We start from the raw sequence: 21,627 nt of genomic DNA, 5'->3' as shown, positions 1-21,627 counted from the left end.
GGTATCGACCTCAGCTCTGGGACAAACCTTTCTGAATTGGCCTAGTACGACAGAGAAACTATTTTTACTTACTCTCAATCAAAATCAAAATTTTATTTGAACAGCCACATGCTGCCAGTGGCTACAGCACACTGGGACAGGCTCACTCAACTCCGTGATGAAACTTCAGGGATGGGAGCTACTGCAGAAAGGCCTGGCCCATGACCTGTTAGAAAGAGTGGAACCAATCCACTAAACACTCATTTTAGCTCCATCCGTTGGCAAGAGACTCCTCTTTGAAAGCTTTATGTGTCATCTTCCTTAAACTCTATCCAATACAGGATTGGAATCTATTCATTTAAAACAAACATGGCATAGGAGAGATCTGGAACTATAAAAAATAAAATCTCATTTTTTTTCCTTCTAGTTTCAAATGTGTAGTAACAAAATGGAGTAATCCAGTGCTTCAAGTAAAGAAACACCTACTAGTTATTTGGGGTAGCATGGGGGAAAACGAACGAGTCCTGTTTCGGGCCCTCCTTCCTATTACCTGTTTTGCCTTGGCCTTGAAGTGTTTCCTCTTAATAATACTGGAAATATAAGCCTGTCCCCCTCCCCCCACCCCCTTCCAAAAATCTGTTGCTATTGAAACACTATATCTGGCTCCCACTGAAGAACTTGGTTGTTTTCAACACAGTTCTTACAGTTTACCCAGAAGTGCTCTCTCAGAAACCTGCAGCTACCTCCAATCCTAGAGTTTAGCAGAGCAGGATTACTTGGTGTAAAAGTGGAGCAGGAGCCTGTGGTCCTCACTCCCATCCCCTGTGGAAAAACCTTAGCCAAGGAATAAGCTTAATCAGAGAAGTGAGGACACACAGAAGGGACAAAGGAAAAGAGAGACCAAACAGTGATACCGCGGTCACTGAGCACGGTCACAGACCTTTAGTTCCCTTGCAAGAGCTACAGGTAATAGTCTGAGCCACGTCCTGCAAGCTGTTTTGCAGACACTGAAATCCCCTCCAAGTAGAAGTTAACTCCATGATGATCAGAATGTAGCCATGAGAGAAGATGCCACAATCCCAAGAAATGGCCTCAAGGAATTGGGAACTGACCGACCCTGGACATGAAGATTAAGTGCTGAGAACAATCAAGAGGACACTGGTCAGACCACCGATGACCAACTTCCAGATGACTGTCACAGCTGACTGTGCTGTTTCTGCATGGAGCCCCCTCCGTCTGTCTATAAAAGCTCTTGCCCCCTGATTATCAGTGGAGGGAGTTGGCCTTTGGACAGGCGCCTCCCCCACTCCCCACTGTTGACATCCAAAATAAAGCAAACTTCCCTTTCCACCCGCCTGGCCAATTTACTGGCTTTTGAGTGGTGAGCAGCTAGACCTGGGTTCACTAACAGTATCAAAATCTGCCTGAAACACAAATTTTGAATCACTTTACAAATTAAGTCTGTTTCACCACTGTAAGAGTCCTAAATCCAAAGCATTATTTGTAGAAACTATTAAAAATTAGATTCCTCTGAGATCTAATCAAAGAACAGATTAAAAACAGAGTTCCAATTTGTTAGGAAGACTCAATCTTTCTCATGCCCTAGTAATGAGAAATATCAAATACTGTTGAGGAAATACTGACAGAAAAGGATAAACATGGTGCTGGAAACTGAATGCTGGGTGCAGGCTTTGGGTTGGGTCTTCCTGTTTATTCTTTCCTTGAAATGCTGACTCAGCCAACAGCCGCACCCCTCCCAGCTCCACCCAATTCCTACCCCAGGCTCCCCCATACCTGGTAAAAGCAAGCTATGGAGATGGCACCATCCTTAGGAATCCCCTGGCAAGCTGGCCAGATGCTGGGAGCTCTTTTTCACCAATGCTGGAAACTTCAGGACACACATTTGCAGACTAAGTGCTCAAAGTCTTGTGGAGCACTCACGGGATGGAACGGATCAGGGGTCACGGGGGAAGGCTGGGGTGATCACCCCGGCACCTTGGGCCCTACTTACTGACCAAGCAGAGGAACAGTGTATCAAAACATCCATCATCCCAAGCAACCGGTCAAATGCTCATGAATACATAACTTTTAAAAATCAGATGCTGTTAGGCCTAAGCGTATCAGAATGCCCAGGACAGTCATGGGTGCCATTTGTAAAAACACTGTAGTAAACCCCCTGCTTTCATATTCTCATATTCTCATCTCTCTCACTGCCTGGTTTTAAATTCTCATATCATCACGAATACTTGATACGCTATACTCGTATTTTACAGAGAAGCAGACAGGGGCTCATCAGAGATTCAATAACTTGCCCACATTCACAATCTGGACTCAAAACCAAATACACACTTGTGATTCTAGGCCCTTTGTATAATATTCTCCTTCTGCCCAGATAATGGGAAAAATAAACACGAACCAGGTTCCTTTTTCTACATGTTCATTTCTGGAAAGGACCTGGGGATTAGCTTTTATCCCTGCTTATAAATGACATTCAATAAATATTTCCAAGCAGACGACGGCAATGGAAACTGCAATGACCAAAACAGGAACGGCGCAGACGACTGCTGCCCTTGGAGGGCTTACCATCAAATACAGACACCGATGGAAGGAAAACAGGCATAACCATCATAAAACAGTTCCAAGAACCCACTCTGCTTTTTGGCTTCTCAGTTGAAGAACATTACCCTAAACACCATAGTGCTCTTTAAAAGGTAATGAAAATGATAATATAAATACAATGTCCTCAAGAAATATGCACGGTCCTTTCCAGTTCTGTGAGGAAGATCATCAAGTCCACTGGGTTCTAGTTCACTGCCAAAAGCCCAAACTCATGGAAACATTCCGCAAGTGCAGGCCCATCTTTTGGGAGCTCACCTACAAGAACAGACAAGCCCCACAATATGGGTACGAAGTCATAAAATGTGAAAAGAATGTCATTCTTGCAGCTCTGGCAGAGGTCTTAAGACTTGGACCGTTTCTACCCCAAAAGCAACAGTAAAACAGAAAATCTCTCCCGGTTAGCACAATCCCTGACAACAGAGAGGCAGCTGAATTTTCTGGAGACTGTGAAACACAGGTAACCAGGGGAAATCAACACCAAGCCAGGAGAGAGCAGAGAGGGGATTTTTACCGGGCTTGACAAATGACACCGTGGTTCACACCCACCGCTGGGCTGTCTCTAATAAGCCACAGAGGAAGCAGCCAATCTCGGCTAATTACCAGATAAAAATGTATTGTAAGGACTCTCATTAGGAGATGCGGATGGCGGTGATCTAATGATTAAATGCTGCATTCAACTGACCCACCATCAAATCACACTGGTGCAAGGCGTCACGGGGATATTTTGTAGAAACAGTGACTTTATTTAGAGGAGGGGAGGCAGTGATATTTGTAATGATGGCTATGAGGTAAACTAATTAAAAGACAGTTCGGAGAGGAAGAGGGTGGCTGAGAGCAGCTGTGGCCGTTCCAGAACCAAGTGCCAAGTCTCCATAGAGGAACTGCAGTCAAGTGGAAAATTTCTGCCTGACCTCTGCCCCTGCTATTAATTTGCAGGGAAACTAATGACACATATACATATTCCCACAAAATTGTTCTAATTGCTAATTTGCCAAAGGAGCCCTGATTCCAAATTAAACACGACTGTAGCCTGTGAGGGAAAGAAGAACAAAAAGCTGTAAACTCCAAATACAGGGGGCTTCACCTCGTGAAATCATTTGAAGGCTGAACCAACAAGTTAATGAAATGTCAACCTTGTCAAATGTGATCGAAGTTTCTTAACTTTTAAACTCGGGCTGCATGATCACATGCTGGTCTCGAGGAGAAACCATCTCTGGGGAGGAAGGTCACTAGGGGCTGAGAAGATGGAGCTGGGGGAACGTTTCAAGACAGGTTCTGTGTTCAAACCAAACCTGCTCTTTTAATTAAGGACACTCTGGAAAAAAAAGGACCCCTCCACCCGCCCCCCCCACCCCACCCCAAGTTAATTACAGACTTAGAAGAACAAACTGGGAACAGTGAGAGCTGTGCTGTAATCTTGAAAGATTCATCTGAATTGTAAACTATTAAAGCTTAAAACATTCATCAATTAAAAATGAAAGCACAAGTGCTTCGTTCTGACTGTAGCTCAGGTTGGAAGAGAGAATTTTTTCTCGGGGCCTAGAGCAGGAAGGGATGGGACTGGGAGGGTTTCTTTTCCTATTTTTCAGATTGTGTTCATTTTCTATTTAAAAAGAAGTTGCTATGTTTAGAAAAGTTAGTAACTCTGATATTTTCTACATGGCGAGTTTCCATCATGTGATGATTTCGGCAAAGATAATCTCTGAAACGCCGGCCAAAAGCTGAATTCTTATGTCACTTCAGATTGTCATAGGGTTTTCTTTTATTTTTTAATTTCTGTCCACTCTCAACTATCAGTTTTTCTCCCAGGTCAGTTCCAGGGGAACTCTCCTACAAATCTTACCCATCCAAACAACTGGAACTGCATCAGCTACCCAATACTCAATACTCTGCTGAGCCCCTCTATGAAAGAAAGATTTATCTTTTCGTTTTTAAACAGTAACCTCTGCTCTCTCTTTAAAAGATGGTGAGTCACTCCCATTTTTTAAAAAATCAACACACTGCTGATGTAAACCCAGGACAGAAACAGACTTGTCGTAAGGATTCCCATAAGAATTCCTGTGTATTTTTGTTTGTGTTCCTGCCTTGTTTCAGAACAGATTCTGAGAACAAAAGGCAAACCTGAAACCCAGATTCTGAGGGACCAGCTGCTTAGTAGGGACTCTTGTGCTCACTAGTTTTTCTGTTGCTAGTTTGACTGACCTGAGCAGGTGAATTCTAGACACGAATCCCTTGTGTTCAGAGATGGCTTTTCTGAGGATGGAAGAACTGGAGGGATGTTCCCAGACCGCGGGGTGGGGTAGGTGGGTGTTGCTGGGCAGGCGGTGACCTTGAGAACAACTCCCTCTGCCGAGTCCCACCACTGCTTGAGATCTGGGCCCCGTGTGGGACAGTGAGCGAGAAGGCGATCGTCACTGACACTGAACCTCAGCATGGGGGGCTTCACGAGAACCAGTATAGAAACATTGCTTGTTTTTGCCAATCTCTTTTTATGATGCCCTCAAAATTACTTCTCCAACTCAACAGCCAAGCTGCAGCCAACAGCCCACAGGATCATCCATTTCATTAAGAGTTAAAGGACGACCCCCCCGCCAACCACTTTTTTGGGGGGAGGGGTGTAAGGGACACACACATTTTTTATAGTAGCTAAAAACTACTTCCAAACAGTCCTAATTGCTGTGGTTGGAGGAAAAGAGAATGTGTATAAAGGAAAATCTAATATTGCCTTTCGCTTCAAATAGCCAAGTTCCTGTGTTTTATAACATTTTCAGAAAGGAGACTCTACCTACACTGTAGTTACTTGCCCACCAAACCTGAAGGAATGTGGTTTCACCAGGGTTGGGAGCTGTTCTCTGGGGGGTAGGAATACCCTAAAGCTAAACCTATCTCTCATGTTCTCAAGATTATAAAATATGATTTACAGTATCTTCCCGACATTACGATAGTGAAAAAGTCTTTTTCAAAACTCCTTAACAACTTAATAAAGTATTAATACAGACATGCTTCTCGTTGGTAGTGGTGGTTATTGTTTTATCCTCTTGAGTGCGGCCTCCCTCCAAAGAAACATCTCAGGAAATTCTCCACGGAGTGAGCATTGGAGACATTCGCCCTCAAGCAACCCACTGTGGTGTTTATCTTGAGAACATTACTGGTACTGAGTTTGGAACAAAAGAATATCACTTTCATTAGGACAGTTTACGATCGCTTGATTTTTCACTTGTGCTTCTCTGAACATGGAAACGAGATGAATCTTTGGAAACGCCAGCCTACAACACTCGTGGCCATTCTGACCATATGACAGGTCCAGCTTTACCCACTGTGTCACTCCTGTGCTAGAATCTGCAGCTGCTCTGGTAAACACGGCCCGGCCTTGATAACGTTAAAAGCTTATAAATAACATTACAAATCAAAAGCTTCTTTTGGCTGACATCGGCTATTCTTTGCCTTTCTCTACTCTGATCTTCATCACAGACTTTCCTCTCCCAGTTCCCTTCCTCAAACACCCGCACCTACTCTTAACCCTCGGCAGGAATCATGAAAGCTGATTTCCTTCTTCTTTCCCGTTGCATCTTAGGTGGTGCTGGTGCCACGAGTCTCCCTCGCTCTCACCACCAGGGCGGGCGGCCCACACGCTCACGTGGCGCGCAGCTCTCCCACAAGACACACTGGATGGCAGGGACGGGTCCGTCCTATTTTCCTACCCTACGTTTCCCAGCCGCACGTTCCATAAATATTCACTGATGCAATTACTTTGATTTTAAATTCAGAAATTCTCTTTACAAAAACAGTGTGCACTGCAATTTGGGTCCTGGGTATGATTACAAAAGGAGAGGTTTTTCTCCTTTTAAAAGACCTTCAAGCAAGCAGGGAGAGACGCTACCGGAGCACCTGTGGAACAGGATGCCCGTGAACCCCCGTTCAGCTCACCTAGATGCTTCCCAGGGTGAGGGGTCGAGGTGAGACCCACATCTAAAAACTTGCGACTCTCCCCAGATGAGAATAGCCTCTGACAAGCCAAATGGGAACATGAGTTCCACAACAGGATCCAGCAAACACGTCTAGGGTCTGATGTCAGAACAATCCAAGAAGGTTTTGGCAGTTTCTTTGATGCAATGAAATGGGAACTGGCTGGATGACTGGACACAGCAAATGACACTTAGCACCCAAATGGCATTTAGTGAAAAGCAACGTTTACAGCAAAGCATTCTATCACTTAGTGACTAAGGATTTTAAAATAAACACCAAGTTCCTTTTAAACAGAAATGGAAAAAAGAAAAAAACTTCACAAACTTCCTGGCAAGACTCTAACATGAGCGTCCCCAGCAAGGGTTAGATCTGTATCCCAGGAACTGCTTCTTTCAAATCAGAGTCTGGGAGGATGCGCGTTTGAACATACACTGTGCGTTCTATTATTTCAGGAGGAATAAATTAATTACAGGCAAAGGGGAGTCTTCTACACCTTAGAACTGATCAGATAACCCTATATCCCTAAAGCTGAAAGAATGGAGGGTTTGCTCTATGCCTGTGCCCCCTCCCCTTTTTACAGCAAGGAAGTAAAAATGTGTGCAAAACACTACACGTCTACCTTTGATAATTAATTTCCCAATGCCTCACCTATACATATTTTAATAATTCCTGATTTATAAGATGGTATCTATAATAAAATTTTCTATTTTCAAATAAATGAAAAGAAGGCAGGTTCTCTCTGGCAACAGTGTCACACAATATCTGCTTGTCAGGCACCAATTTTTACTTCTTACATGTAAGTTAAAGGATAAGGGATTTATAATGCTGCCTGTGAAAGGAACCACTTTTCATACACAAATGTGATCTTTTTTTTTTTCTCAAAGGGTAATACAACAGTACATTTACATAAACTAATCCAAACAATCTATGTATTTGACAATGGCAAACCTCACACAGGCGGCCTATTGTTGGTTTACATCTTGGAGTTCTTTATAGTGGCTTGTAGCACTGCTCTAGCTGTCAAAGGTTTGACTTGGACTCCAAATAAATGGTTATAGAAGTGCTGTGCAGCGATATTGGACTTCTTTGCAAAAGAAAACCTGCTGTGTATGAATTCAAAAGCTATTAATTTTTCAGTCAAAAATATTCGTGCCTATTTCTTTTAATAAAGAAATACTGTGCTGAGCTACTAAGAGATAATGTTGACTAGTGGTAAAGAATTTTCAATAGAGCAGTTAAAAATAAATTTAGTAGGAGGTCCCCTTCCAAGTTATAATTTTCTAGCATGTAAAACATTTTTTTAAATACTAATGAAGACAAACGCTCCTGCCCTGTGCATGTCCCCCAGGACAGCTCTTTCCTGTTCACTGGCTGCTTAACATGGGTCCTCATGGAGACTCCCAAGGGTCTCTTTTGTGGCCTCTGGAAGCCTATGTATATGGTGCTCCAGGCCTGCACCCAGCCCCATGACGGCTCATGGAGTGCCCCGTAGGGTGTCTCGATTCCTTTTCTGCTTTCATCCCTCCTCCTCTCACCAAGAAGCCTCATGATCCTAAACAAGTCCATTCCTAGAGTTCTGAGTCCACACATTGTTCTAATCCTCATATTTAAAATCTAACCTCATATTGCTGTTTTTAATTCACGGAGTAACTCATCTCATTCTCTCCCTTGTCGCTGGGTTTAGAGACGCAAACCCTTTATCCTGGAGAAAACCATTTCCCTAATGAATGGAAACCATCTGAAGATGTCCAAAGAGTTCCAAGATGATCAGCTCCCCTTGCCACCAGCTCTAACCACTGAAGAACTCAGTGGGATCATGCAAGGATCTTAGCTATTTGTTTTAGCGGGGTTCACGTTATTCCTAGGAGCCTCCTTAAAAGAAGGGGTTGATAGGAATAGCATCTAGAGCGCGGTTGACTAATGACTCCACAATACCAAAAGGCTTTACTCTTTCCTTTGGGTGGCCTACACGTTTGGTTCTACAGCCATTTACTGCAAAATACACGGAAACCAAGGGCTCTTTCCTAGTAAAAATGGATGTGCAAAGTGTTTAATGATTTTATGTCCTATATCTCAGTAATGTGTTCTGTTTCAGACATTAATTTTGTCTGCCAACTGCATCTTGGCAGGCTACCATATTTGCTGGGTTAATAGTCTGACTCCGTTTTATTTCTATCACCATAAATCATACATATATGGGTGTATGTTTGCTTTATTTATAGAAAAAAACCAGTCAAAACAGATAAACCAATACTTTGCCATTATGCTGCATCATTGCATATTGATTAAAATTGCTGGTACTAACTATAGATTGTCAACGCTCAATTAATTTTCACACAGTGACTCCAAGCAAAATCAAATAAAGGCAGTGTACCCTTAAATTTTACAAATCTTAAAAATCAAGAAGCAAAGCACTCTCTCCATTGTGAAAAATTAGTTGAAGCAACTAGATTTTGAGAACTGTAAGTATATGAGAAACTTAACTGAAAACCATCAAGGTACAACAGGGAATGAGACGCAAGACAGGATCTGGGGTCCAGATAGCATCCTTCTACTTTGATATTGTCTGTGCTTGCATGACACTCTTCAAGGTCAAAGAAAAGGGAAATAAGGCAAGTAGCAAGAGATTCCTGAAAGTGAGATGTAATTTTAGGGTACCACGTTTGATCTCACTTTGAAGGAGTCATTTTCACTTCCAACTCTTTAGTAACCATTAGATGTTCTGCGGTAATTATAGCCTCTAACTATTTCAACATTTCCTCTTTCTTTCCTCTCAGACTGGACTGGATCATCCCTCAACCCTTTTCTCATACCCACTGTCTCCTAGCTAGCCCATGCCAACATACATTTTTTTCTTCTGCCTTCTTCCTGGTCTGGCAGTCCTCTCTCCTTGTGTTTCCACCAACGAGAAATCAGAAAGATTGCTTTTTGTTCTGTTTTTGATTTTTTCCTTCCAAAGAGCTGTCATAGTATGTTTTAGTATGTTGGTGTAGCATCAATCATCTGTCCCAAAGAAGAGCTGATTGTGGGGGTCTCGTGGCTGAGGACTGTGCCTGAATCATCCCATACGTATCTCCCTAAATGCCCAGCACACTGCACTGTTCATAAAAGGTAACCAGAACCAGATGGAACTTAAGTCTTTCAATATTCAAAGCTGCCAGACTAGGGATCCTCCTTCCCGGTGGAAGGGAAGCAGAGAAGAAATAGTGTCAGGTACCCCCTGGATGTTGCTCAGTACTTACGGGCTGAGGGGCAGTTTTGGGTTCTGTAGACTTCACGTGCAGGTGGGTCATCATGGCTTGCAGGCGCTCTTTGTCTTTCGCAAGCTGGTAGGGAGAAAATGCTCTGTTATTTCTTTGAATACAGATACGTTACTCTTTAAATATCCCAAATGATACATATTCTAAATTACACTATGGCCCCCTGGCATACAACAAAATTTGCATCACTGCTTAATTGTTTTGAAATCTATACGACCACTACTGGAGGTGTCGGTGTGTGATTTCTCAACACAAGATGCATGAGCCTTTAACTGGGAAGTCCTAGACCTACTGGCACCAAGGAGTCCCATGTAACACAGACAGCTACAAGACAAAACCGTGAATCACGCCTATTAACCAACCTGATTCATGAGGAAGCCAAAGGAAAATGAGCTAGGGAACTGAAAACTCGTAAATTCATCTGTTGTGGTTGTGGAGAAACTCCTAGACACACAGATATACTTATGCAAAATTAACTCCATCTTTCTTCACAAGTAGACAGAGATTCAGACAGTCCAGGCAAGCAATTTTAACAAGGCAGGCAGATAGCTACAAAGGGGGACAAGTCCCCATTTCCAAATAAATATACAGTAAGCTTACTCATTCACTGACTCAGTATCTGAGTACCTACTATGTGCTAGTCTCATCGTGACAAAAATTCAAGTCTCCTCATTCTAGAAAACATTCTCTTCTGAAGGTACATGAGTTCCTAACTGGATGTACACAGTAGGGACTCAGATGCTATTTGATACAGGCTGCTTTCTTATGCTGGCCCTGGACTGTTCCCTACACAAGGGTATCTTCAGCAGTTCAAGACACTTGGGCATAGGGGACATAATTATGACTGTAGAAGAGGTAGGAAATGTATCCCCCCAAAGACAGAGGTTTAATTAAGAGAAAAGCTGTGGAATTTGGGGGAAATTCCACAGAAGAGATTAATATGAGATGGGGAAAGGGAGGGAGGAGAGGAGGGAGAAGGAGGAGAGGCAGGGATGGAAAAAATCTCAGTTCAGGATGTTTACAGACTATTTGTCCAAAATAATGCCTTAGAATTAGGAATGGACTCAGTCCTTCCATGTCACATAATTAACATTAAATCTTTAAAATATCAATTAATTTTTGTAAGTCTAAAATTATTCCCCCCCCACCCTCAAATCAAGTAAGACTTACTTTTTTAAAAATCAAAGTGCATTTTAAGGGAGGAGGATGTTTCAAGAATTGGGGGAAAGCGGAGAAAAGGGAATAAGTAGAAAAACAAGAAGGAAAAAGCTTTCAACTTATCCTAACTCGATGACTCAGTCTCAAGCCATATCACATTTGATTTTTTTTTTTTTTCCTTTTTATTCCCTTGTGGTGTGGTTCAGGGAGGAATAAATTAAGAAGTGGCAGGGTGGGGGGGGGGGGAAGCCTTACAGTGTTAGCATTTATCTTTCAACAAACAGGAAATGAAAATGATACCATATTAGGAGCCACTTTATGTTATTCATCCTCTGTTCTTTAGTCAGTTATTGAACAGCCAAACTAAAAGATGCTCAGAACACATAATGCTAAAGGAATTCAGTTTTCCAAAGTGGCTCAGTTAGAACAATTAAAATGTTAGCAATGGCATTTTTCTACAGTTATTTGTTTTTTATGTAAGTGTTCTAAGTTCTTCAATGTTACAACTAAAACATTTTTAGATTAAGAAAAATGGTTTGTTTTAAAATTATCGTGGGGCAGAGGAATGGAGGCATCTCAGTTATTCTTTTTAAAAACAAGTAGTCGTTTGTGGTGCTAAATGGTACAAATTTAAGGGTGGGAGGCAATATTTACTGAAGAGTCTGATGAATATTAATCGTGACTTAATTTAGGGGTAAACATTGCTGATGGAACAATTACAAAGACCAAGTAGAAGGAGGTCCAAATTCCCAGCATCAAAAGAAACCATTACCTCTATGTTCCATCCAAATGTCTACCAGGCTGATCTTTTACTGGTCAAAGGTGGTAACACCACATGGCAAACACACATGGAGAATCTGTACACCCAGTCACCTCCACAACCCTGGTGCTTTACTGCTGGAGGGAATCTTATTTCTCCTTAAGAATATCACTTAGATTCATCATTCACATTGAGAATAATCCAGGTTCCTTATTTTGCCTCAACCTCAAGTCTACTATCCTAACTCTGCTTTACTATAAGACAGGCAAGGTTACAGAAAGAGGCAAAAATCCAAGTTTTTCTTTGTGTTTATTAGTGCAAACTAGCATGTCATATATAGTCTTGGGAAGCATTTTGGATTTTTATCATTGATAACAGTTCTAATACAAACTTCTGACAACTGAAAGAAAAAAATCTCACCAAATTCACTTTTTATTTTTATGCAAAAATGGCTACAAATTCACACCTAGTGAAATCAGCTCTTCTCTCTACGGAGGGCTGCCTTGCATTTACAGTACTCACTGGTCCTTCAAACAGCTTGCAGATTCTTTGCTGTTTTTTTTATGCCATCATTCCATGAGCTCACCACCCCCATCAATTTTCACAGCATCCCTTCTTTGTTATAATATGGGAATACAAACATTTAATATTAGCAAATATAGTCTAGCATTCCCTTATCAACTGACTCCCATGACAGGCAAAGAAAAGGATGGAAAATTCAGTCCAAAGGTCACCTAAAAATCTGGCTGACAGATTTACACATCCTTTTATGTTGTAGTATCAAAAAAGAACTACTCTCTCAGAGCTTTCCTGGTGGGTGCAGGAGGAGTATCTAGCATAAAAGGAATGACAACAGGCCACGCAGTAAGGGGAACTGCGTGTGCAGCCTCTGTTTAAATTAGTAACCTGGCGCACCAATACTGCAGAATGACTAGAGTCAAAAATGGGTTAAAAAGGACGTGGGCTAACAGACTTCGAAGGATTCGAATCCTGGCTCTGAGACTCTGAGCACATTATGTAACCTTTTCAAGCTTTTCACTTCTCCTTCTAAATATGGAATAATAATCTCTGAACTTTGAAGGGTTGTTTTGAGGATTAAATAAATTCTTGCACATAACAAGCTTAGCACAGAGCCTAGCACTTCATGAATGTTCAAAAAAAAAAAAAAATTTTTTTTTTTTTTTAAAGGAAAGTTAAATCAGTCTAGTCTATCTAGACTTCTACTGACTTAAGTAGATGTTTGGAAACTGGATCAACATAACAGAGATTCGATGGAGTTTGCAGCTGGGCTAACTGGGGAGAGAATTTAAGAGATTTTAAAGAAGAGACTAGGAAGCTAGGAAAGATGACACTCATTTCTCATGGATTTATTCCCTTAGTTCTCACTTTTATCTGTCCCATGTCCTAAAGAAATGTTTTTTCTCCCCTTGACTAATATGGGTCACCCCCTCTTCTATTCCCCGTGGCCTCAAGTCAGTCTTCTAATCACCAACGCTGGCCAAGACTGTAACAGAGGTATCACTCCACAACTGCTGAAGGCCAGGGGGCCCCATGCACCATCTTCAAAGGTAAAAGCTAAGATGATTACACTCATCCTCTTAGCAGAGAAAAGGTAACATGGGCTGAAATTCATTGAACACAATCATATTCTACACTCTCAGGAGGACGAATCATTTTAAACCCAATTTGGCAGTTCTCACTCATGAGAAAAGAATTCTTCTAAAAAAAAGCGAAGGATTTGGGAGACAGAAAAAACACTAGAATTACAGAGGATGGAGAGAGGAAGGGGCCAGGCCACTTATTCCATTTCACAAGCTGCTGAGGCTATTCCAAGGCCTCTAGTTCTCATGCCATGTTTCATAGTTGGGGGAAAACTGAGATTCACGGGGAGAACGTAACCTGAGGCCGTGGAGCTAGGAAGGGACAACAGTAAGACTAGAACCCAGGTGACATGATGCTTGGTCTGACTTTCCCAAATGGGTGTGATCCCCGGCATCACCTGGGACACCACCTGAGAACTCAGATCTTTGCTTCCCTCCCGTCTCCTACACTGACCTACGTAGGCAGAACATGGAGTGTGTGTGTATGTGTGCGCACACATGGGTGCACAATGTTGGCCACACACAGGTTACAAAGCAAGCCTGGATTAGTCGACCGAGGTCCCCAGTTTCAGCGACTGGGACCTGACCTAATCTTGTCCAGTTCTCCAGGGGAGGGATACAGGAATAAATGCTTCTAATAAGGACACCAAGGGTCCAAGTTTAATGAGGGGTGTTGGGGAGATACCACTCTCTTCTATGAACTGAGTGTGCCTTAGCGGGAGCGGGTCTTGATCCCCTCAGCCACTGCGTATACACTGACAGTCCCTACAAAACTGACGGAGGCAGAATGGATCTTGTTACCTGGTCTCTTAAGAGCATACTATCAAAAAGAGGAAAATAAGTTAAAAAAAAAAAACGGGGGTGGTGGGGAGGGCAGCACTGGAAGGAGGAGAAATTAAATTCTTCTACCAAACCGAGTATTTACCAAATAGCTATCTTCCAGCCACTCTATCGAGTGGTGGTCATTCACAGACCTTCACAACTCGGCCTTGAAGGCCAACTCGGACTCTCAGCGGGTAGGCAACCTACGGCTCATTTCACCCCAATTGAAGAATTTCCCAACTTTTATTGTATTCTGTCACCATCTTAACATTCCTCACGTGTTATTATTAAAGACTCTCTTGACATTTCAAGCAGACGCACTCGGATACTCTGTCATAGTCTAGGAATTCTAATGCTCCCAGAGTAAAGCAGGATTTTAAATTATGAAAAAGAATCGTCTTGGTTTTCCAAGGGGGGGACGAGGAAGGGAGACACGCAGAGACCCTCCCCCCTTTTTCTCGGCCCCTGTCAGAGAGCAGTGGCAACACAAAGCTGTGATGCTATTAGGCTCTCTCTGTTCCCACCACCCTTCGAGCTTGTTCAGAGATAGTCAGGAGGCTGGGGAGTCCCCGTTGTGAGGCGCTGTCCTGAGTGCCGCTTCGAATGGGGTTAGAAAAGCCCGGAGGGCATCGGAGACAGGCCAACGTCCAGGAAGTTGGTGTGATTACAAACAGCCCGGCGGACGGCGGAGGGATCACATGAGTCCCCGAGTGACGCGTCTGAGTGGGGCTGACGTGTCCCTCCGCTGTCGCGGCCTGTGCACGCCCCTTCCTGCCGACATTTTCTTAGCGCTCACAGCTCCCGGTGGATGGATTTGGAAACCTTCCGCGTGGGCCCAGCATCACCGAGCTGCAGCCCAGGCCCCGCCTGCCACGAACTTCTCGGGGAGAAAGCCCCTTGGGGCAGAGGAGAGCGCGGCCCCAGTGGCCGTGTTTCCAAACCCTTGATCTGCAAGGCCTGGATGTGTGCTGAGCACCTCGGGGGGTGAAGCGGTGTTAAAACTTGCTACTTTAAAATGTCTCTCTGGCATGCAGATTATTATTTTGAGCTTAAAAGAATCATAGCCCCAAAGACTCAGAAACTCTGACCTTCCTTTCCCTAAAAGAATTGCAAAGGCCTGTCAGAAGAGAGCTAGCACTAGCGGATCTGCACAGAGTACAGGCCAGGAGGTGGGCGTGGGGAACTCTGCAGGGCCCTGAGATCAGAGTCCACTCTGCGCCCCACTGTCTCCCTGTGGTCACACATTTATTTACTAAACATTGACTTTTCCATCTCCCTGTGAACGGCCTTTCTCCCTTTTGAAGTTCCAAAGCCCTGCTCCCAACACCCCCTCTTGTCTTTAGCTGAAGATGGTGTTCACCTCGAGGGTTTCGACCATTCTGATAGATGACCCCGTTTTCCTGGGTCTCTCCCCTGTACACCATCTTGCTAAACTTTTGCTTGATTTTTCTTCTCTTTCTCTCTCTCTCCTGTCAACTGAATTCTTAGCCCAGACAGGAGAACTTAAAAGGGTAGAGGAAAATGTTCTCCTCCCTAACAGAGCCCTGATGACCCCGGGTACAAAGCCATCCAACAGCACTGAGCAGGAAAAAAAGACAGATTCCAAAAGTGGGGGCCTGCCCATCACCTTTGAACAAGTTAGTCAGATCTTCTACACCTCAGTTGCCTCATCTTTGGGGGGCAGGGGGGCACTATTCTGAGTCTCAGAGGACAATCACCATCCACTTAGAAACACCTTCTCAAAGAGCAAGAAGGAATATTACATTAAACATGCTCATTAAGTGTGAGACACATACTGACTTCCAAATGTTAGATTCTCCTTTTAAAACATGACTCTTGGGGTGAAAGAAACAGGGTTTTGAATTGCCGGCTGTGGAGATTCAATGAACCTGAGGGTAAATTCACTAGGACAGTGTCTTGGCTATAGAGGAGGGGCTTGATAAACATTCTTTCAAATAGTTTTTGAGCTCCTTAATGCAACAAGCAGAACATGGGCATACTAGACTTCTACAGCCAATGGATTCAAACAGATCACGAGGGTAACCAACTCATCCCAATTTGCTCAGGACTCTCCCCATTCTGCAACAGAAAATCCCAAGTCTCAGGAATTCCCAAGTCCCAGGAAAGCAAACTGCAGCAGCTGGTCACCATCACATCCTGCTGAACAGAGATTAATTTTTTTTTTTTTAACAGAGATTAATTTTAAAAAGAACCCAGTATCCCTCCACTCTCAGTCTCCCTCACACCACAACCTAGGCACATCCCTCAACCGGCTCCTGCGACCTGGAATGTCCTTGCCAGGCTCTCCCCCTGACACCTCCACAGTGAGTCCCCCCACCCCAAACTCTGCCTTGAGGGCAGTTACACACCTAGTAGTCTTACCCTCTCCACATTATAGGAAGGAAGAAACCGCCTCACTTGTCTATATCCAGGGCTTGGAATACACTAGGTGCCTGATAAACAGTGACCTAATGGAATCAAATGAGTCATGGATAACAGGTCCACATCCCTCCACCCCCATCCCTGCCAGGGCCAAGCAGATCTTCCCCATCAGCTGGGTGGCTCCTATGCTCCTTGGCTGCTTTCAATATTCACTTTAAAGGGTCTTGGGGCTGAGGGGTTGTAGGAAACCTATCCTGGGCCCTGCCCCTGACACATGCGGAGCCCTGGACATGATGAACAGGCCAAACTTTCAAGGCTTCTTTTTTCTTTCTTTCCAAGCCTGTCTTTATACACCAAAGAGGATAGCTAATGACTGAGCAAGGTTACATGGTCACAAAACAGAATTAAACTGAATAAATATGTCCAGAAAACTGTATTTATACCATGAACGTCTCAGCTTTCTAAGACAGATTAAGTCCATCCGCAGACTTCTTTTCTTCCTGTTGTCTTTTAAATCAGATGCCTTTCCCCTTTCCCAAAATGGAATTCTGACCCAGCCACTGAGATATCTTTTGTGTGATCTCATCGCCAACTGAACGATTGAGAGAGCTCACGAGCATCTCCCTCCCAGGCGAATGAATCCAGATAACGGGATGAATACGGATTTAAACCCAGGGGACAGTAGGTGCTCAACTCTCAGAAGGAACCTTTGGGTGCTTCTGTACGGCCCTGGCCGTGGCGCTGGGGGTGGGCAACCAGACACTCACCGTGTTCCCACCTCTGCTGTCTTTGCCCTGTGGGGGAGGGAGCTGGACATTTCATGACCTACATAAGACTACACACACTGACGGGATTTTTCCTCCTCCAGTCCTAACTTATTTCCATGACTGCCCATTGTCCAGAAAAATCTGTCAACAGAGAACATCTAACAGATGCAATCTTAAAATACATTCCGACCTCAAAAAGGACATTCCCTCGTCCTCGATCCAAATGATTTCTATGGTGTCCATCTGTCGTCATGCTAGGTGCCTAAGTGTCCAGGGTAGGACCTCATGTAATTTCTCGGCTTCCTGGTAATTAACAGCTGGGGTTAATCCCCATCCAGTCCATTGATAAATGTCAAAAAATTACAACTGCCTTTGTAATAATGAAATGAACTCAGAAATATTCAAAAAGGCTTTGGATGCCCACTAAGATGTCTTTTTGACACCCTCCTCCATCAGGGAAACCAGTAACAGGGTGTAACATAAGAACTGAATTCACCATCATTTCACTGTCAACAAGTTCTACGTAAATAGTCCACTGCTAAGAGAATGTGCATTATATATTTTGATATCTTCCAACAAAAACACACACAAGATGGATGCCTCTCACCCACAGTGCTGCATAGATAGATCTAAATTAGACCCCATAACCCAACATTCTGATTTCTGCCTGGTGGCTTGAACTCTGCCATGAGAATCTTAAAGGCTTCTCCATTTGGCTCAAATGTAGATAACGCTAGGAAGGGAAATGAGCCCCTGCCTCTATCCCCTAAGGTGAGCGAGGGTGATCTTTTTAAAAAACTGAAATCGAATTCCTTTATGGAGGCTTGACTGCAGGTAAGAAACACCAGGACCTCCTGTTTGGGGTCAGAGTTGGGGTTTCTGGGGTTTAGATTTGGGGGCTGGCAAGCTACATGGGACAGCACTCCAGGGGCTTCCCTGGTTTTGGTCACATCTGGGGCTGACGCTGCCCTCCCAGATTCTCCGGTGCAATCCTTTCACACTGATTCTCCAGGGCAGACATAATGAACCTACTGGTGATCTCTACTCTAAGATCCAATTTGAGCTTATTGGGTTTGTTTTTACAATGGGGGCACACGTGTGACCTTGCCCCCAGAGTAAACGCCAGAGGCCTCAGTACTGCTCTGCTGAGAGAATCTGGGCAGTGGGCGGGGGGTGGGGGGGTGGGGGTGGGGGGTGGGGGGCGGGGTGGGGGCTGTCTCCTCCTCCTCTGAGTGATTGCCCTTTGGGAAAATGCTCAGGTCTTGATTGCTCTTTCCTGTCGTGCTCAGAGGTGCAAACAGTTTTCAAATTCAAGTTAATACACGGTAATTGTGTAACAGACTTTGAGATAACTTGGAAATTCAGGTATTTCCTGGACCAGGAAATGCTTTCTTTAAGGGAAACAGAAGTAGCCCTTTTGGGTCAGGCATGCGCAGAGCACCCCCTCTACATGAGCAGATACATCATGCTGAGCAGAGGGGGTGTGTGTGGGGGGCCAATGTCAATGAGAAACAAGACAGAAAGGCTGCTGAGACACAAGAGCACCTCTTCACACCCTCCTGCTGCTGCACAGACTTCGCTTCCCCAATACCTCAGACTCTACGGGCACAACGACATTAGCCAATTAAAAAGTACATTTTCTGACATGGGTGCATGAAATGGCAAACACGGAAATACAAATATCAGAGAAATAGGAAGCTGCAAATGAGTGGCTGTGAGTCTAACTGTCCTCTGCACCAAACTCTCTGCAACCCCAATATTGTCCGTCTAATTGTTGATAAGGGCGTTGGGCATGGGTTCCTTCAGTACTAAAAACTGCTGACATTTTCTTGTGTATTTCATTAGATTAAATAATCACTGTTTGGGTATGGCCCTAATCTTGCACTGAAGTCTTCTGAGCATGTTTCTGGTGTTTTCAAAAATGCATTACTGAGAGCAAGCACTACCCAGTGAATGAACAGTGCCACTGGAGACTGACTTATAATCTTTTTTTTTTTTTTTTCCTAGAATGTAGGAACCAGGAGGACAGCCCCATCTGTCTCACTCATTCTTTTACTCCTTGGTGGCTCCAACAAGGTTCTTCCATGGTATAGGCTTGGGGTGATGTCTGCTAAATGCATAAGTAGATAAATGGATGGATGGATGAATACCCCTCAGCTAGCTCTCCATGACCACCAACAGCAGCAAGGACTGGCATGTGAAGCTGCTCTCCGGGGAACCTGACTGATATGGCGACACTGGTTTTACACACCAAGGTGAAGAAGAATGAAGTGAAAGGGGAGAGGTGGCCCTTAGGAAGCCGGGAACCTATGAGAACAAGTTGCTAAGAATGTGATGCCAATTGTTTTTTTGATTCTCTAGACCAAGGACTGCTTAGGAAACTTTTTCTGCAAGGACCAGCCAGAGAGTAGATATTTTCAGCTTTGCAAGCCATAGGGATTCTGTTGCGATTACTCAACTTTTCTGTTGTACAGCAAAAGGCAGCCACACACAATGCGTAACTCAAAGGACACAGCCATGTTCCAAGACAGCCTCACACACGGATGCTGAGATCTGAGTCTCATATAGTTCATTCTTCTTGTGAATCTTACCTCCCTCACCCCAACTGTTCAAAATGCAAAAACCTGTCTCAGCTCATCAGATTTGGCCCAGGGGCTGCAGTTCTCTGTCATCCTTCTAGCAATCCTTGCAAGCTTGGAAGAAATGGAACTCTTCAGAACCAGCCCTGCCATCTTCCATTAAAGCAAAGTTGTTCAAAAAATATCATAAGGAATATCACAGGTAACCACCACACAGTAACTTCCAGAAAGATAAGCATCTCTGATTCTTATTAAAAGTTGAAAAACCTGCTTTGGGTTTGAGGTGGGACTGGAGGATGAAGGGACAGCTATGAATAAACGAAATCCGCAAAGAATCTAAGAATCATCATATAGGTCTGTACCATTCCCAGGCCATGTTCACCAAAACAAATTAATGCTGCTGGGAGATAACTATCTGACTTACTGATCATCTAACTCCTTTCCTTCTCCCAACTGCTTCTTTTGGATAATGAGGAATAATGAATAAAAGGTTAGTTAATCATGGCCTTGCACTCAAAATCTGCAGTCTGGAATGCCAACTTAGGTGAACCATGACAGCTCTGTTCAACAATTTATTCTGGCTGATCATTAAGAATTTCATCAATTAAATACATACATGCAAGAATCTGGATCACTTTATGAAAACACCACCACCACTGAAATATGTAAGGTCAGAAAGCAATAGCCATAGAGCTGGTCCTATTCAATCCAGTCCTTCAGGGGCTTCCCATGCTTCAATCACAAGTGAACTCTGGGAGTGAGATAAATAAACTCCTTCTTTCCTTCTCAGTAAGCATGTTGAATTTAAATACGTTTCCGAAGACTCATGTAAGAATTTGGGGGGGGGGGGGCGGGGAGAGGCGCATGGTTTACAATGTGCCCTTTGCTTGGATAAATACCTCACTGTCCTAGTAATTTCATATCTATAGTCTGAATGCAAAAGTATTTAAAATAACTTTTGACACATTCTGACTAAAAAAAAAAAAGAAAAATGATCCATCATAACTAATTAAAAAAAAAAAAATACTTTCTATCCTGGAAAGTCACAACAAAATTTTAAGTGTGTTTTGGCTGATTTTTCTCTGCAACTATTTGAAGCTATAAATGACTTAACTCAGTAAAATTCCAGATGTAATTATCTACTGTACTTAGCCCAGGGCTCTTCATATATCTCGGCATTGCTGTCTTGCATACAAAATAGGCTTTTCAATGGCTGGTAACAATATAATGTACAACATTGTTTTAATTTCCCCGAGTCGGCTAACCTCTTGCCTATACTAAACCAGCCAGAGGAAGAAGCCACAGTGAGTCATCAAGCACTCAAAAGCATTTTGGAACTCTGCTGCATAAATGGGGTTTGGAGGGTCAGCCTTGTGCAATTGTACATTTTAATAATATCCATTTCTGACCCAATTTTTACTTTTAGAAACTAATTTTCTATTAATTATACCAAGGAGGGAATGATTGCTAAAACATGGTGGTTCATCAACAAGTTACATCAGGAAGTGGAACTCACATTTCAAATGCACCCCGACCAAATGTGATCCACGGGAAAATCTGCACAAGTTAATTTTCTGTAGTCATAAAATATGTTCTACATGGTCCAGTGGATTTCCAAACACAAGATTCTCTCCCTCTCTCTCTATATATGATATGCACATGATATATACTGTATGTACCTGAATATGCATTTGTATGTACATGTGGGTGTGTGTACATATTTAAAATGTATAG

The 21,627-nt window shown here is 43.4% G+C and overlaps 1 protein-coding gene across 16 annotated transcripts in view; it reads right to left on the bottom strand.

Annotated features, from left to right (window-relative positions):
• Window positions 1-21,627, bottom strand: part of FOXP1 (forkhead box P1) — a 611,298-nt gene that overhangs the window by 21,803 nt on the left and 567,868 nt on the right. For all 16 annotated transcript variants that reach the window (XR_009690333.1, XM_061128081.1, XM_061128082.1 and 13 more), the window contains one exon: window positions 9,807-9,890. Coding sequence is in view for 15 of the 16 variants with exons in the window: in XM_061128081.1 (XP_060984064.1) it covers window positions 9,807-9,890 (84 nt within the window). In the remaining variant the exon portion in view is untranslated. The remainder of the gene's footprint in view (window positions 1-9,806; window positions 9,891-21,627) is intronic.

This window comes from Dama dama, chromosome 24, assembly GCF_033118175.1.
Source record: "Dama dama isolate Ldn47 chromosome 24, ASM3311817v1, whole genome shotgun sequence".
NCBI classification, from domain to species: domain Eukaryota; kingdom Metazoa; phylum Chordata; class Mammalia; order Artiodactyla; family Cervidae; genus Dama; species Dama dama.
Note: the sequence above shows the minus strand (reverse complement) of the source record. Positions and strands in the feature narration are given on the sequence as shown.